The sequence below is a fragment of the Solanum stenotomum genome, chromosome 1 (genome assembly GCF_019186545.1).
Source record: "Solanum stenotomum isolate F172 chromosome 1, ASM1918654v1, whole genome shotgun sequence".
NCBI classification, from domain to species: Eukaryota; Viridiplantae; Streptophyta; class Magnoliopsida; order Solanales; family Solanaceae; genus Solanum; species Solanum stenotomum.
Window position 1 is genome coordinate 32,858,089 of NC_064282.1, and position 18,784 is coordinate 32,876,872.

An 18,784-nucleotide genomic window follows, 5' to 3' on the forward strand; every position below is an offset into this window, starting at 1 on the left:
TACTCCAACCTTGGTTACCACCCTGCCTCAGGTAGTTTGAACGATAACCACCATCTTGGTTGGCAAGGAAATTTACCTTTTCATTATACAAGGCCTCAAACTTGGACTCATCCGGATTAGTACACCCGACACCCACGGCATTGACACTTCGAACACCAGCTCCCATGACATTTTTAGATAAAATGTCAAGTTGTGTCATGATCTTGGCCCTGTTCTGGTCCCTCTATTGGTCTTTCTCCATCTAATCCTGGTTTTCACGGGTATACCACACCCTGTTTATGGTAATCATGCCATCCAAGAGCTGAGCCGCTATCACATAAGGTTGCTACATCAAACCTCCCGAAGAAAGCTGGTCAGCAACACCCTTATTTACAGAGTCAAGACTCCGGTAAAAATACTGCAGCAACACGTTATCAGGCAAGCCATGGGTTGGGCATTGAAGCACCAACTTTTTGAATTGCAGCCAAGTTTCATGAATTGGCTCGCGTTCTAGACGCTTGAAGCTTTGAATGTTGTCCTGAAGAGTCATCATCTTTGAGGGAAGGAAAAATCGCACTTGAAATGCGGTAACCAACTCCTCCCACAAAGTGATTGATTCACGTGGCAATTCAGCCAGCCACTTGCACGTTTCTCCCATCAAAGAGAACGGGAACAACTTCAACTGGACCGATTCTTGGGAGATATTCTTGAAAGAGAATAGTCCGCATACATCCACGAAGTTTCTAATGTGCTCATGGGGATCCTCATGAGCCAAACCACTGAAAAGCCCTTTTAGTTGCAAGAGTTGCAACATAGTACTCGTGATGTGGAACACCGCATTCCCTTTGTCCGGAGGCAAGCGAATGACACCAATACCTCCCATGAGATGGGGGTCATTAGCATGAGGCTCGTTGACATCGTTGAGGTTTCTGATGTCATATGGATGGCCTACTTGGCTACCATTGCTGTCGTTCACACTCATACTTCCATTTTAACACACAAACAAGCAAAACAAAACTAAAATTAGGTAAGTATCTCTATAACTAACAAAAAAAAAGTCCAACTTAACTAAAAATTCTTAAGTAACGCCACTCTCTGCCAGCGGCGCCATTTTGATTTCACGTATCAGGACACTACTTCCAGCTCAAGTGCTAAAGATCGTGAGTAGTAATATAACCCAACTAGGGAGTTGGGGTCGAGTCCCAATGGAGTGGTTCATACTCAAGAATAAATAGAAAAACATAAATATGCTCAAGTCAATTATAGCTAAAAACATTTACGAAGAAAAACATAATTGAAGTTTGGAGTGACACAAGTGTCAAATATCAAAGAGGGTTTTGTAATCAATTATCAACTAAGACAACAAATAATACGAAAATACGAATATGGAGACGGGATTCTCGAGATGTGATAGGATTATGGGGCAAGGTAAACAACCGGGTAGTTGCAATTAATAGTAAACAACTGCAAATCAGTGAATAAGCTAGACTTTAGTGGGGGTAAACTTTCTTTCGAACAATTTACCCCGTATCGAATTGGTTTCTCTCGAACACCAATAAGCTACAATGAAGCATAACCTTCGCTTTAGTCCATTCACTCTCTCGAGTTGAATATGTGGAAAAGGGTTTAGGATTCACTCTCTCGAGTTGAACCCATGACAACCCAATACCCAGAGACCATCGATTCAGCAATTTTGGTTTTAAAACCTCTCTCTCGAGCAAGCCAAAAACACGAAGTTAAGATTTTATTTGCAACTACAACCCATTAAATTCAACCACGATTACTGAATGAAATCACTTTTAAACAACAAATAAACTAAAATTAGCAATACCCAGCAGTTAATTCAACCTATAATCACACCTCAAGAATTGGGGTTTTAGCTAGACATAGTAAAACGATAGAAATCGATACCAAAATATGTTTCCATCAACTGGGTATGATTAATATTGTCTTTACAAATGTCTAAGATAAAGAATTTTCAATACCCACTTCCAATTTCTTAGAAATAAAAATCTTCAAATCTTCAAAGCTAAAGAAAAATGTCTCTCAAACTCAGTTCTAAGTTCTAAACTTCAAAAACTGAATAATAATATGATTCCCTACAAAATCTGATACTAACCTAAAAATTTAAACAAGTATTTATAGTTGTCAAAAAGTGTGCTACGAAGGTTCAGTCAGCGCAGTTAGTCGGGATCGCCGATCCACTCAGCGATCCACCCTTTGGTCATTTGTAACACCTTTTTGCTTTTGACTTCAGCATCCTTGAGGTCCTATAACTTTGGGCGATAAGGCACTGCATCGCGGAACTGTTCGGCGACTCACCGACTGCTCATTTCTATCGTCGACTTGACTTTCTCCTTCAGGGCTTGACACACTGGAATATTAGGTGAGACCAAGGTCATTTGACGACTCGCCCAATGGTTTAGACGATCCTCAGGCCTTTTTTTCTTCGTTCTTTCAGTTGCCTTGTTCCTTTTTGCTTAATAGTGTCCAGGCTTTTGTCCCTAAGTCCAAATACCTGAAATCAAGGATTTACATCAGTTATTGAGACAAAATATGCATTCGAGGGCACTAAATCTATTAAAATAAAGCCCTAAATGAGTCCGAATCGTGGTCAACTAAAGAACTTGCCCACTTACCTTTATTTAGCTTGAAAAATTTCAATTGGGATTGAGAAAGATTAATTGGTGCTAATTTGAGGTGTAATCTCTCATATGATGGATTTGAGCTAGAAATGGTGAAATCCTTATATTGCCTAAAATTAAATTGTCTTAGATCATACCTAGATAGGTTTGAAAGAGTTATAAGTTGAGAAATATTTTCCTACGATGGAAAGATATATATATGTAGGTAATTGAGATTTCAAGGAAAATTTGATTTGACCCATGATTAATTTAGAAAGTACGAAATTAATGTGCAATGGATCGTATAGATGTTGATTGACTTTTCATTCCAAAATCTCCTTAGTATCCTTGCTTGACAAGGTCAACGATCATCCTATCCTCTATCTAGTTATCTTTAATTGTGTTCATTTCATCACTGAAACCCCCCCCCCCCCAAAAAAAAATACTTGTATTAATTGTTCAGATTCAAATTAGTAGCTTGTAATTTTTTATTTATTCAATCGCCTATACATTGTTCTGTGTGGGGTTCGATGCCGACCTCATACATTGGATATTATTTTTCATAAGACGACTTATATTTCTAGTTTGGGAGTGTAGTTGAGCCTTATAAAAATGGCACCTTTGTCGGGGAACAGTTTGGTGTATGGAATTGATTTAGAATTTATGGTTCACTTGTTTCTATTCAAATTGTGAATAGTTATTTATGTTTTCCCGTTGTATGTTATGGTTTCTTGTGATGAAACCAAATTTGATATTTGCAACCCCAATGTTGATGACCCATCTCCTTATTAGGGAGGACCTCATGTTGGCCCTAGTTGTATGACGCCTCCCAAAGTGAAGAAGTATGTTGCAGAATGCTTATTGCGAGTCAAACTTGGCTTGTGAACTTGACCCAACAACTTGAAAAAGGTGTGAGGCTACAAAAGGAAATACTCCAAATGAGGGATTAACATGCATCTAAATCGGTGCCATGAACTATCGAACTTAAGCTTGCAATTGCGAATTTGAATACCAATGGAAAACAAAGATTGAAACATGTGATGTTCCTCTTCAAATGGTCAAGAATAGTGAATCGGAATCTGAGTGTCAAGGAGAAGGGGTTGTGATAAATGTGGAAGAAATCTTAGGCCTTTGCAAACCAATCATGCCAATAATAATTCAAGATGCTAAAATTGAAAAAGTGATACTAGAGTTGCAAAAAAAGTCAAAAATATCATTTTCAACAACTATAGTTCATTTGTAAGTGAGAATGGTCATCGCTTGAAGGCCAAGAATTATGATATATAACATTCAAGAAATGACTTATTGATCTTGTAACACCTCAAAAATTTCTAAGCTAAGACCCGAGTCATTTTTCATATGCATATAAGGTCGTATCGAGTGGTTTTTAATTGTGCGTAGGTTTTAAGGTAAATTCTTTAGTCTGGTAAGAGATTTGGAAATGAATTAAGACCATAAGAATCCTTTAGCATTAATTTGAGTTGAAAGCTTCCTTATCAATTGAATTTCGATATAAGATTTTTCTTGTGGTCAACTTCAAATGACCATATTTGTTAGAATATGAATACTTAGATGACTCATAACCTATCAAATTAAAGGTAATTTAGTCTTCTTTCCAACTCCACTAAATTTTCATCGATCTTAGTTTGGTGTGAACAATTATGACCATTTTACTAACCTGATGTAGTGAAGTGATGTTTTGGCCGACATAAAATTATTTAAAAGGGTCATTTTTTGTCTTTTTCCCCTAGAAAAACTTTAAACTGATTTTTGAACTCTTAAAAGCCCTAAACAATTAGATTTCTATCTCTTAATTCCTTCTTCTCCTCTCTCTCTCAAACCCCAATGCAAAACTCTAAGAAAAATTAAAGCAAACGACTTCCAAGCAAGATCTTTTTCAAGATTCTTCTTCAAGGTAAGTCCTTCTCCAAAGATTTCAATCTCTCCAACTCAAATTTGTTTATACAATTATTAATCATTAATAGACATCTTAATTCTTGGCCATAGTGTTTTCAAAAAACTAATTCAAGAATCTCAAGAAAGATTTTCTTGATTGTTCTTCTTTAAGTTGGGATTCTTCTTCAAAATTCATGGAGCTTTTAAGGTATGTAAGGCTATTCATAGTGTTGGACTAAGTTCGTCCTCACACCCTACATCTAAATTCAGTCAATAAGAGTTCAATCCAGTGTTTTACCCACAGTTTCCATGAAATTATAGATATGAATTGAGTTCCTTATTCTGCATCCTGAGTACTATTTTATGAGATTTTGATATTTTATGTATTGAGATTCTTGAGTTGTTGTTCATGCTTATATATTCATATGAACCCTACTTATGGAGATTTTTCTAAAAGTCTTTGAAAAAGTACTTTTTTTCTTTACATTGATTTTGGAATTTTAAAGTGAGTCCAAGTATATTTTAAAGTATTATTTTGAGAAGAGTTTTAAGGGGAATCTTAGTGGTTCCAGACGTATTATTTTTATATTTAGAAAGAAAGTGTTCTTTCAAGAAAAGTATAGATAAAGAGTTCACAAGCATTTTCAATAAAATAAAATAAAGTTCAGTTACCCCTTAAAGAGGTTATTGTTTTTACATTGAGCAAGAGAGTATTATTTTTTCAGAAAGAGCATAAAGAGTTTTCAAAGAAATTTAGTACAACTCAGTGACCTCTTAAAGAGGGCTTTTGAGTAATTAACTCAACCTAGGGAGTATTTTATATGAGCATACAATTATATTTTATATGCTTCTTAGCAACGTGTGTAAAATGTTGTATTATCACGAGGTTCATGGTGATGGTTGTCGGTTAGAGAAACTCATGTAAAGTAAAATATATATATATATATATATATTTCTTCATTATTTGTTATTATTGCATCTTATATTGTAAAGCTTAAATGATTTTACTTCATGTTCAGACTTCACTTTCAGCCGGGTTACTTTAAGTTCTTTACAATTTATTTATTCAGTTTAGTTACTTATTTTATTCAGCCCTATTACATACAACAGATTTAGGTACTTAGAATCATCAATAGGCGTTCCGTTGATCACATCATTCGCTCATCAGCTTTTGATGAGACCTTTTTTGCTTTTAGAGGACTCTAGTTTTAGGATTTATTAGTACTAGCATTTTGCTATATCGTGGGTCTTGTCCCGATAGCTATCTTTATATAGTGGAGGCTTCATAGATAGATACTCTTGGATAGACTTTCGGTATTCAGTTTTCAAATGTTTTATTTAAAACTTTATATTTGGATGTAAAGTTTTGTGTAAATCTGAGCAAACAGGCGTTTGAGTTTTGATATGGTAGATGGGAAACTCTTGGTAGATATAAATCTTTTTTATTTATACAAATAAGCATGGATGGGTAAGCTGAAAAATATGACGATAAAATTACACTAAAAATTAAATTCTTATTTACTTCAAGTCCTTAAAAAACACTCCAATTTGATGTTTGGTTTATTCAACTCACCTAATCCCCGTTTCTATTTTAAGCGAGAGAAAATAGACATAATTGTGTAGGTTTCATGGAGATTTTCTTTGAAGCTAACAAATAAGACAATAAAGATGAATTTTATTAGTCATGTGCGGTCCACAATTAACTTTAATATTTTATATTTTTTATAAACCTATTAGGTTTAGAGTAAAAAAAACTTAAATAAACACATTTAGTTATATTTTAAAGACCATTTCAATCATATAAAATATATTAAGGACCAAAATGAACACTTTATTAAGAACTATTTCAATAAAGTGAAATATATTGATCAAAATAAAGCATTAACCATATATTAAGGATCATTTTAATCATATTCTCAGTATTTTACTATGAAAAAACATATTATTTTAAAATGTATTTTAATTTCATAAGTTAACATACAAATCAAATGATTATTTTTAGGATGAGACTAGTAGTGTAAAATGAAGTTGTATACTCCCTATAAATTGATCACTTTTCATCATCCATGATGCTTAAGAAATCATAAATAAGAAGAAAATTTTACTAATTTATCTTTTAAAAAACTTCTTGAATTTTTTTACAAATAAATGTGAATACTTTAAAAAGAAATTAATTACAAGATTAATATAGAAAAAATTAATTAATATTTTTTTCTTGATTGAATAAAATGATCAACTAATATGGATATATGAGATAAATAATTATCAACTGATATAATAAGGAGCGAGTATAAACTAAAGTTGGGATTTGTTACTTATGTCTGTCTAGTAATGGTTGTTCAGTTGGCAGGTGAAGAAGATCTTAATTGTTCATTAATTAGTTCACACATTCCTAAACAACTTGTTATTATAAAAATAAAATTTAAAAGACATTACAGTGAGAGATATTTGTCGTTGTGTAAAAAAATTGACTTGAAAGACCAAAACCGTGTACACACAAAGCATTTAAAATAGGGATGGTAAATGTGGGGTCGGGATTGGGGAAGAGGTGGAGATGATTGTGGAGCAAACTCAAAAAATTTATCATGGGGAAAGGCACAATTAATAAAAAAAAATGTGTGAGGCTCCACTGTATTTTTTGACACATAAAATAGTGATCATACTTATCTTCTTTTCCAAATAAAGTAATGAATAAGAGGGAAAAACATATTTATATAATTTATGTGGATTAATCAAACATAATAAATTATTTTTAATAAACTTATGTTTATACAAATATATAAAAAAAAACTACTTAATCAAAATATAAATTCATGAACTTATTTTTGTTCTTTTTTTCTCACTCATTTTATTTGTGCAATTATTAATTATCATCTTTTGTTGAAGTTTTAAATCAAAAAATAAGAAATTATTCGTTAATGAACCTTATTTTGGTACATAAATATCATTGATAAGATTTTTTTTTATATACATAACTAATTAAACTAATTATGAGAAATTATCTATATAAGTGTGTGAGAGATTGTAATTATCAACTTTTTGCTATTTTTCGCTTTAAAAAAATTATTTTGATTTTTAAAATATAAAATCAAAACCAAATCAAATTATTTCAGTTTTGTTAACATGTAAAACAAAGAAAAATCAAATAAAAATATATCAAGGTTACCTTTGATTTTTTTTTAAAAAAAAAATCGTGAACCCCCTTACCTTTACCACTTATTGAATTTTTTTTATCAACATAGAAATATCATTCCCTTCATTCTATTTGGAGGAAATATTGAAAGAACCTTCTTATATTTTGTATATTTGACTAAATTCTTGGACAACACATACATTTTCAGAAAAATAAATATGAAAAAGTATAGAAACGAAGAAAACTAATATATATGCAAAGGTACTCTCAATTGCTCATAATTAATTTTGTATAATTCTTATTGATAATCTATATGTACCAAAATAAGGTTCACTAATGAATTGTTTCTCATTTTCTAATCTGAAACATTGGCAAGAAAAGATAATTACACAAATACAATAAATGAGAAAAAAAAAGTTAATAAATTTACTATATAAACATATTTATATTTATTTAATATAATTTATTATGTTTGACATGAATTGTATATAATTTATTATCTTGTTCATTACTTTCATTTGAAAAAGAAGACAAATGAGATTCACTATGTTATGTATAAAAAATATGGAGCCTCACACACATTTTGATTTGTTGGTTGTACCTTACACACATTAATTACAAAATTAACAAGATCTTGAGGTAGGTGATGTTATACTACATCATGTTGCCATATTCCATCTTCCATGAAACAACTAAGATCATCCGGTCTTTCATCATAATTATAATGACTTGGCAGAATATAATACAAAGGACTAAGCCTTGTCCAGTTCTCAAATCACAGATTTGCTGAGCCAGAGTGAGGTTCCCACCAAATATCCTTCTCTTAGTTTCATCTCTAACTTCCATGATTGTGACCCCCTTTCCATTGGACTATGTTGGGATATATCTTTTACAATACTTATTCCACGTGTAGTTTGCTCAAAGGGATCAAATTGTCCTAAACTTCCACCAAATTTTGCAAAAAGGGTTAGACACATCTAATAAGGATCTAAACCCTACACCCCCTTTTGACTTAGGATATCAAACATGCATTCTTCCAAGAGGACCAATGACTACTCTTGCATGCCCTCCTCCTTGTTACTCCAATAAAATCTTGTGTAATTTTGAAATGGTATATTTGGTGGGGGCTAGAGCTGATATAGATAAATTGGCATTGCTTTGTAGAACACCATCGATCAACAGTCTTTCCTCCATATGAGAGAAACTTCCCCTTCCAAGTCTATAGATTCTCCTTCACCTTCTTAATCAAATCATTATATATAGTACTCTTTCTTTTTCCTTGAGTGAAAAATTGGACATCTCAGGTATTAACACTCCGTTTACAAAACCCGTCATTTGTTCAACATCCTGCATCAACCTGACTGCCACATTTTTGAACATATAAAATGCACTTTTATCTCTATTAATCAATTGTGTAGAATAAACTTCTTCATATTCTTGAAGAGTTTCTATAATCAAACTGATAGAGTCCTTATAATGCAGATGTGAAAATGGTAGTATCATCTGCATATCTAACACTCCACCTTGGCAATCCATATGATCATTTATACAACCCATTGTCATGCAGAGAATTTAGAGCCCTAGAAAGCACTTCATCTGAAAGAACAAATAAGGTTGGTGAAAGAGGATTACCCTGCTTCACACTCCTAGTAGAGTTAAAAAAAAACCATGACACTGACCATTGAGCAAGATAGAAGCCAAATCAAATCAATGAGAACATCTTGAAACCCCATTTTCCTCAGAACCCTAGTAAGAAAATGCTAAGAGACTCTATCATAAGCCCTTGTCATATCTAACTTTATTACCACATTAGTTGGTTTTCCCCTCTTCCTGATGTCTATAACTATCTCTCGAGTAAGTAGCACATTCTCAATTATACATCTGTCTTTCACAAAACAAGACTGATTTGAGGAGATAAGTCGCAACAGTAAAGGATCAAGTCTTCCATGCATCACCCTTGAGATTACCTTGTTAAAGAAATTACTCAAACTGATTGGTCTCAAATTCTGAACCACCTCTTTTTTAGGAATTAGGACCAAGTTAGTATGAGTAAAACATTTGGGGAGAGAGTATCACCACCAAAAAATTGCCTCTACTACCTTATGAACATATATACCAACCACTTCCCAACAAGATTGAAAAAAACTCCGGATAAACCATCAGGTCCACTTGCACTTGACCCATCTAAAGCCAAGCTAAGGTTGTTTTTCTCAGTTCTTCCAAGCTGACTAGTGGAATAGAGCACAACTTTGCATTATCCTCTTCAGATACCATTTCAGGAATATGATTTAGAATATGAAAATCAGAGCCCTCCTTTTCTTGCTGAAATTGATTTCTATAGAATTTGATGCCCTCTTCTGCAATTGCTGAGTCTCCCTCTATTAAATTTCCATGTGTATTGTGGATCTTTTTCACCTGTAGCCTTTCCTTCTACTATTCACTAGATTATGAAAAAATCTTGTGTTTCTATCCCCTTCCACTTGATTTCTGCTTTTCCTTTCCAAAATTCCTCCTCATAATGTAAATATTTCTTCACTTATGTCTGTGCAATGTGAAGAATCATTCTATTGTCTGAACTAGGATCCTCCTCGAATAATTGCTCCTTGATTTCGACTAACTCTTCCCTTAAAATAAATTGTTTGAAATATTTCCATAGGTATCACTGCTTCACTTAGACAGCCTTTTTGACATTTTTTTTATCTTCTATTTGAACATCAGAAAGGGGTGTCCCCCAAAATCAGCAATCCAGTCCGTAGCCAAAAGGGTCACTTTTTTCTTCCAAAATGCATAAAGGGCAACTGATTTTTTTAAAATACCAAGACGGATAAATTGCTACTGGATCAGCGATATCCTTGCTCAATTTAAACCTCGTTAACACCGTGTAAAAATATTGCTTTCTTGAAATCGCTGCATGGGCAACGATTTCATTAAAAACAATTTTTTTATTAAAATTGCTTTCCGGGTAGTGATTTCCGAAAGAGATACTTTTTAAAAAAATTTAAAATCACTCCTGGGGTAGTGATTTCTAAAAAAAAAAAATCCCCCATCTAGCCAAAACCCCTCTTTCTTCTTTCTGTGTTAAAAGAGAGTTGCAGAATCTCAAGCTTTCATCTTTACTAGTTTTCTCTTGCTAGGTAAGTGTCTTTTTTTCCTTCATCTGTGATTGTTACTCTTTAGTGGTTGCTTGAAGGTGGGATGTTAAATGGAAATTGATGTATGCTATTTTAAAAAAAAAAAATTGATGAAATTGCTAACCCCAGCAGCGAGGAAATAAAAAAAAAAATCTAATGAAATCGCTGTTGGGATTTTAAGAAAACTAATTTTTTTTACACAGCGGTTAACAGTGTTAAATTTAAGTAAGTATTTCGCTGCCCCATTAGCGAATTATCCGTTTTGGTATTTTAAAAGAATCAATGGCCCTCTATGCATTTTGGAAGAAAAAAGTGACTTTTGACTCCGGACTCCAATTTTCGCAAACTATGCTTTTGAACTCCTCATGTTCGGCCCAAAACGTTAAAAACTCAAAAGGTTTTCCAATATATGCATTCTAACCCCTATACTAATGAGGAGAGGGGCACGGTCCGACCATGTTCTGGATAAATGTTCAACCTCCATATTGCCTAAACCGTCCAGTAACAATTAGTTTTTCAACACCCTATCCAACCTTTCAAAAATACAATTCATCATCAATTCTCCCATTCCACCATGTAAAAGGACTGCCTTTGAATCCCAATTCAAATAATTCAAAAGAGTTTATACAATGGGAAAATTCTTCACAATCGTCAGGTCTTACTGGTAGTCCTCAAATCTTCTCCACTTGAGATAAAATAACATTAAAATCCCCTCGTACCAATCGAGGAGGTGACATGTTAGAGGCAGTCAAATACATGTCATTCCACAAATCAATCCTATCAATATCATTGCATTTAGCATACACTAAAGTTATAACGATGGACTGGTTGTCCTCCAGAATTAATTTTAGTGTAATTTGCTTATCTGAATCCCTAATCACTTCCATCTCTACAGAATTAAAAAATTTCATACTACAGCATATTGCAAATCTGCTAGGGCATTCATGCGATCAACTTTTCCTTCCGTCCATAGAGTTACTGGCACTCCTTCAATATAATCTATTGTCTTTGTAGGAATGGGGACAATAGCTACTTTGCCATGGACTTTCATACTATTAAGAGATTTAGTGCCCTTAAAATTCAAAAAAGTCTGTTCCAGGGGTTTACTAGGAGTTTGGGGGTTTTTTTGAGAGGGTAATGGAGGGAATTGAATTTGGGTAAGAGTGTTCTCAGTCACTGTCTCCGGCAAAGAGCTCGGCAATGGCTGTGGGACTATCGTAGATTTTGCTCTATTTTCATCAAATCAGAACAGCATCACCAAAAGTATGACTCCATTCATTCATAAATTCGCCTATCACAACAAAATGTAGATCTTCAAGATGATTCATTCTATCGACTTCTTCCTCTATCCATTTGTTCTGTGGACTATGGTAATTTCTTCATAAAGACTTTCATGAGATTGTTTATCTGGTTGAATAAAGAAAATCTGCAAAAAATCTCTTTAAGCAAACTAGGGTTCAAGACATTAGGATTATAGATGTCATTAGAAGACAGGTGGATGATTGGGTTCATAGGCTAGGTTATGTATGCATGTTTAGGAGAGAGGAGAGAGGAGAGAGGAGAGAATTTTATCACCAGATTGTAAGAATCAAGTTTGTAAAGGACTAGAAAGCCATTTCGCCCTTAGAAAGAAGTCTCACCTAAATCCAGAAATAGAAATTTATTTAGATATTTTAAATCAATTACCCGCATTGGCCAAACTACTATTACAAAATCTACAAGTCTTGCATTAAAATGCCAATCCAACAAAGAAATGCACGTAACCCCTCAAGTATGCCCAAGGCTAACCCACTTGATCAAGAAATAAACTTCAATTTATCGAACGAACATGCACAGGTTCTCATGCACTTGTAACCTTAATGATTCTCATGCACTTGATCAAGAAATAAACTTCAATTTATCGAACGACATGCACAGGTTCTCATGCATTTGTAACCTTAATGATTAGGGAATAACAAACCCAAAATCCGTCCTTAAAACTAGTCTATGTTTCCCTGACCAAGCAAGAGAGATTGAAAAATGAAAATGTGAAACAACAGCTACAATTTCCCAATTGTCTCCAGTTTTTAAAATGATAACTCCATTGAGTTGATATTTAGGTGCAAGTAATTTTGACAACAATTAAAGATATGATCATCTAAACCAGACATGATTCTACCCCCATCCCCTCCCCAAAGAAAACTAATGATGGCAAGTCCTCACTGAAAATAGTCTAGAGAAGTGAGTGAGCCAAAGGTTTGATAGAGAATCAATGTCTCTGTCCACCATCAGCATTCCTCCTCCCAGAAAAATAGCAAATACCAGGCGCATTTAGGTCCCTTGCACATGCATATGGCTGCAGCAAAACATCAAACTCGACACTCTATCTACTGTCGTCCCTCAAGAACAGATATATGCATGCTTACTACGCAGCACCTCCCTCCCATAAGGTTGTAGAAATGCATTGATAGCATGAGTGGAGCTTCCAATTCAAGGGTTCTACTCTATGACCTCAGATCCTGGCAAGCCATTTCCTCGAGTTCCTGGAGACATAGGTGACATACCAGATTCTGGGGCTACCTCCATATTTGGTTTCGATTCCACTGACGTAGCTCCAGAAAATCCATCAACTGGTGCACCTATAGGCAACGGAGGCATCACAGATGGAGGAGCAACCTGAATGCTTGACATTCCTGGATCTGGATCCATCTGATCAAACTTACTTTGGCGAGGCCTCCTTTGATATCTATCACGACTACGACTACGGCTGCGGCTACGACTGCGCCTAGGGCTGTAGCTGCGGCTCCGGCTTCGGCTGTAACTCCTACTATAACTCCTGCTTCTGCTGCGACTCCTGCTTCTGCTTCTACTACCCCATGTTCGAACTCTCTCCGGACTAGGGCTGTAACTTCTTCCTCGACTCCGACTTGGCATGTCTCTTCTATTGTCGAAACGTCCACGCCCGCGACCTCTCCCACGTCCTCGCACATCTGAACTGTCATACCGATCATTCCTGTCCCAAACACTTTGAGCACCACCCCTGCCACCACGGCCACCAAAATTGTTGTCCCTCATCCCAACACGGCCACCAAAGTGACCATCCCTTCCACCACGGCCACCAAAGTTGCTCTCCCTTCCACCACGGCCACCAAACCCGCCATCTCTCATCCCACCAGGGCCACCAAACCCACCATCTCTCATCCCACCAGGACCACCAAACCCACCATCCCTCATACCACGGCCACCAAACCCACCATCCCTCATTCCGCCACGGCCACCAAATGCACCATCTCTCATCCCACCGCGGCCACCAGAATCCCAACGTGTGCGGACACCATCACCATCGACAAGATCAGAACGGTTCATGCCACCTCTATCCCTGCCACCAGCACGTAAAGCCATCTCCCTAACATCCGGAGGCACTTGCTGATTTGCGCCTTCCAGAACTTTAACAAGATCAGGAGCATATTTCCAGTCCTGATCAGATAAAAAGGTGTATGAAACACCAGTTGCACCAGCCCTACCAGTTCTTCCAATTCGGTGAACATAATCCTCAATCCCAGTCGGAAAATCATAGTTGATCACCACTCTGCAGCATAGTGAGAACTTAATATGATATAAATGGTCTACTACTATTTCAAATAAAAAAACAAGGGCATATTATTTAGCAGTACACATTGATAGTTTTTTTTAAAATTTCCGAAGAAAGCATCCAACACACTCACATATCAAATGAAAATGAGGTCCTCACCTTATATCAGGTATGTCCAGTCCTCTAGCAGCAACATCTGTTGCTACTAAAATTGGGGTCTTACCAGCGCGAAATTGATTGAGAACCCAGTCCCTCTCACCCTGGGACTTGTCTCCATGAATAGCTGCAGCTCCAAAGTTTCGACCAATACTGCGTGCAAGTTGGTCGCACAACTTCTTTGTGGAACAGAATATAATAGCTTTAGAACCCCTTTCTTGGGATCTAAGAATCTGCTCCAACCGTCTCTGCTTCTCCATTTGCGGGACTACTTCAATGTACTGCACAAGTATTTCACATTTGGAATAACCACTTCAGTATTTAAAATAGGAGGATGCTAGTTTCACAACAGAGGGATCTTTGTTTAAGCAAGCAACACTTCCATTGCTAATTAGGTTCACTCAAGATTGATGCAGGAGCTAAAACCCTCAACAGTACTCACTTGTTTAGACTACCAAAATATTTAAACTTAGTTTCCACAAAGCATGAAGAAACAAAAAGTTAGATGGATAAATCATGTTTGGCTATCTGCATTAGTGTCATGTGTCAATGTTTCAAATTTGATAACCATCTGGGATGCAATCGCCATATCATGTTACCAAAAACTAATAAACAAAACTCAAACAATAAAGAAAGAGGGTAATACAATTAAGTAATAATGAGAATACAGTGTCATTGCCTGTTTATCATATATCATATTCAGATTTTACAAAATCGGAAGATCAATAATTGAAGGACACGTTTCAAACCAAAAAAATATCACTTTTTAAGTAGACCATGGCAGCCTAAAATCAGTAACTAATTGCTGGGAAACATTGCTGCAGAGAAATACATAAGGGAAATGTCATGATAATATATTAGCTGGTTGCTTAACATGGATATCCCGGCATTGCACATCAGGGTGGAAATAAACTGCTTCAAATTACCTGTGTGATAGACTTGTTTGCTGCAAGCTGATCAACGTTACCAATATTAACCTGGACAGGATTTCGAAGAAGATCACCGGCTATTTTTCGCACTTCTTTGGGCCAAGTTGCTGTGTACATAAGTGTTTGTCTTTGTGGGGGTATCTCATTTACAATCTTGCGGATCTGAGGTTCAAAACCCATGTCAAGCATTCGATCAGCCTCATCTAGCACGAGAAGAGAAACCTGTCTAAAGTCAATTCTTTTCATTTCAAGGATGTCATTAAGCCGACCAGGAGTTGCAACAACAATATCTGTTCCGCGCTCTAGTTCTTTCAACTGGTGAACTTTGGGTGCACCTCCATACAAGCACTGAAATGAAAGAGTTGATCGATATCTTCTTCAAGAATCAACAGAGTTCAAATGAGAAACTGTTCATACATCAACTCACCGTGCAAGAAACCCTTGCAGATCGACCAAACTTCAGCGCTTCATCTTGTATTTGTGTGGCAAGCTCTCGTGTTGGAGATAAAACCACCACTGTCGGGCCATTTTGAGGATTGTTGTGCCGTCGTTTAAGGTGGACAAATGCAGGAATTAGATAGCCCAATGTTTTGCCAGAACCTGTCTTGGCAATGGCCACTATATCCCTATTTTGCAACGCTATGGGCCATGTTTGTGCCTGGATGGGAGTGGGTGAAGTGAATCCCGCAAACTGAATCTGCAATACATGACCCCTAATGAATAGAGAGGAGTAACGGTGAACACATCTACACATACTTAAGAATTCCAAGCACAATACTAAAGCAAGTAGCATGAAAACTAATTTAATCTTTAAAGAAGAAAAGGGAAAGATAGAAAAATGGAGGAATCCTAAAGAAACACATGGGATGCAGTTGCTTACTGAAGCAACTCGAAGCAACAAAAGGGAGCAACTAAAACAGAAGACCCGGAGCAATAAGCTAGAAACCCCAGTCATCTAGTGGAATTTGTCTTAAGGGCCAACCACCCTCCATGAGCTATGCAACAGAGGCTCCAATTTCCATTTTGCAGCCTCAAAAACTCAGAACAGTTGTTGCCAAATTATGAGGATAGCATTACAGCGTACGACATGTGCTCCTCCTGCGGAGCAGATATCGCACCTGCGACAAGCGACAATCGATAAGCTTGTGGCATGTTCTTAAAATAAAAAATGGAAATGAGACGAAGCAGATCCTAAAATCCTTCAAATAACCAACAAGTGATCAAATTTGAGAAGAACACTTACCTCTCTTAGTATTTCTGGCGGGAAGCCAGTATCTTCAAATGTCATGAATGGAGCAGGGACATCACCACCCTAGACAATTAATTAAACCAACAAACGTCAGAATAACCAATGAAACCCCCTCGATAGCAAATGAAACGCCGACAAGTGTACTCCAGACTATATAAACCACAAAGCTTATACCAAGGACTGACAACAAGAAAATAACATCAAATGCAAAGAATTCTATGATAAACCTCAACTAGAACTCAGAACACTAGAAGCATAATAGTCAACACAAGGCCTCAAAAAATTATGACTTGTACTACACACTAGAACTTCAATTGCAGCTACACCAGCCATCTGCTAGCATACCCCCAAAAAAGATGATGAACAAGCTAACATGACCACAAAGATAAAGGAATTTGAACCCCTAAACACCAATAGTCTAGCTATTCAGAACAACTTGTGAAAAGATTGAGTAAGAGGTTCAAGCAGAAGAAGAAAAGACATGACAAGATTCAAAATAACATGGCATATTCAATGATTTAAAACAATCCAAGCAATAGGTAAAAATAGCACGGTTATCTAACTCGCTCTTCAGTTACTTCAAAAAGTTTCAGAATCGTTTGTCATGGCTGCTGCTGCCTCTTCTTGCTTCAATGTTATCAGTTTTGTTTTGTGTCAGTGAAGGCAACCACATTTTTTTGAGAATGTTTTAAATTGTTCTAGAACTCAAATTTAAGTACAATTCACACAAAACAGAAGTCCAACAGACAAAGACAAGCGTCTTTGACACTAACATTTTGCGTTTGTGTTGTAAGTAAAGCAAGTATTGACTTGGATGGGCACAAATTCTGTATATTCTTAGTAATATTTTGCACACTTAACTTCAAACTTGCTACTGAGAGAAGTTCAAGAAAGTTCCAACTTCCAGTCGGTCATGCTCATCTATCAACTACTTGTACATATTATAGGATATAAAGAAACCATGCCAGAACAATATAAAAATGTTACACTGGCATCTAATTGTTCTCCTAGAAGAGTATAGATCACAAGTCATAGGCAAACAAGAAAGAAGAAAAATCAGAAAAAACGAGATAAAAAATTTAATGAAACATATCCACTAGCTTGATGCCAAAAAAAAAAATCAGTAAAATTAACAGCATTCTCAACACTACTTTTTAAAAATAAACTTAGGAGATAAGATGAGCTAAGGCAGCAATAATGCCATCACGACGAAAAGTTATCCTACTAGTCAGATGGCCCTCGGTTTCAGAATCGTTTGTCATGGCTGCTGCTGCCTCTTCTTGCTTTAATGTTATCAGTTTTGTTTTGTGTCAGTGGAGACGACCACATTTTTTTGAGAATGTTTTAAATTGTTCTAGAACTCAGATTTAAGTGCAATTCACACAAAACAAAAGTCTAATTGACAAAGACAAGCCTCTTTGAAACTAACATTTTACATTTGTGTTGTAAGTAAAGCAAGTATAGACTTGGATGGGCACACACCTGTATATTCTTAGTAATATTTCTGCACACTTAACTTCAAACTTGCTACTGAGAAGTTCAAGAAAGTTCCAACTTCCAGTCGGTCATGCTCATCTATAAACTACTTATACATATTATAGGATATGAAGATACCATGCCAGAACAATATAAAAATGTTACACTGGCATCTAATTGTTCTCCTAGAAGAGTATAGATCACAAGTCATAGCCAAATAAGAAAGAAGAAAAATCAGAAAGCCGAGGATAAAATTTTTTAATGAAACATATCCACTTGCTTGATGCCAAAAAAGGAATCAGTTAACAGTTAACAGCGTTCTCTAACTGCTTTTTAAAAATAAACTTAGGAGATAAGATGAGCTAAGGCAGCAATAATGCCATCACGACGAAAAGTTATCCTACTAGTCAGATGGCCCTCGGTGCAACATTTTTAGTTGTGCTTCGACAAACACAATGTCACAGCCATCACATAAATTGCTAGAAATATTCCCAAAGCTATCAACTAAAGCATGTATTACAAAAAAAAATAAAAATATATATATAGCATAATGAGCCCCCCTCAAACCCTCAAATCCCCTTCTCTCTTCTCAGATAGTTGAGTTCAATCCTGAGGGCATCATATTGTGGGGGGGGGGGGG

The 18,784-nt window shown here is 35.8% G+C and overlaps 1 protein-coding gene across 2 annotated transcripts in view; it reads right to left on the reverse strand.

The window, feature by feature from the left end:
* Positions 1 to 12,638: 12,638 nt before the first annotated feature.
* LOC125861301 (DEAD-box ATP-dependent RNA helicase 46-like) overlaps positions 12,639 to 18,784 on the reverse strand; it is a 9,251-nt gene continuing 3,105 nt past the window's right edge. Inside the window, exons 4-8 of one of the 2 annotated variants that reach the window (XM_049541231.1) lie at positions 16,663 to 16,731; positions 15,847 to 16,116; positions 15,417 to 15,767; positions 14,494 to 14,771; positions 12,639 to 14,331 (exon numbers count right to left, since the gene is read on the reverse strand). In XM_049541231.1, coding sequence (XP_049397188.1) covers positions 13,242 to 14,331; positions 14,494 to 14,771; positions 15,417 to 15,767; positions 15,847 to 16,116; positions 16,663 to 16,731 — 2,058 coding nt within the window. In that variant the 3' untranslated portion in view covers positions 12,639 to 13,241. The remainder of the gene's footprint in view (positions 14,332 to 14,493; positions 14,772 to 15,416; positions 15,768 to 15,846; positions 16,117 to 16,662; positions 16,732 to 18,784) is intronic. The other variant, XM_049541235.1, reaches the window with a different exon arrangement.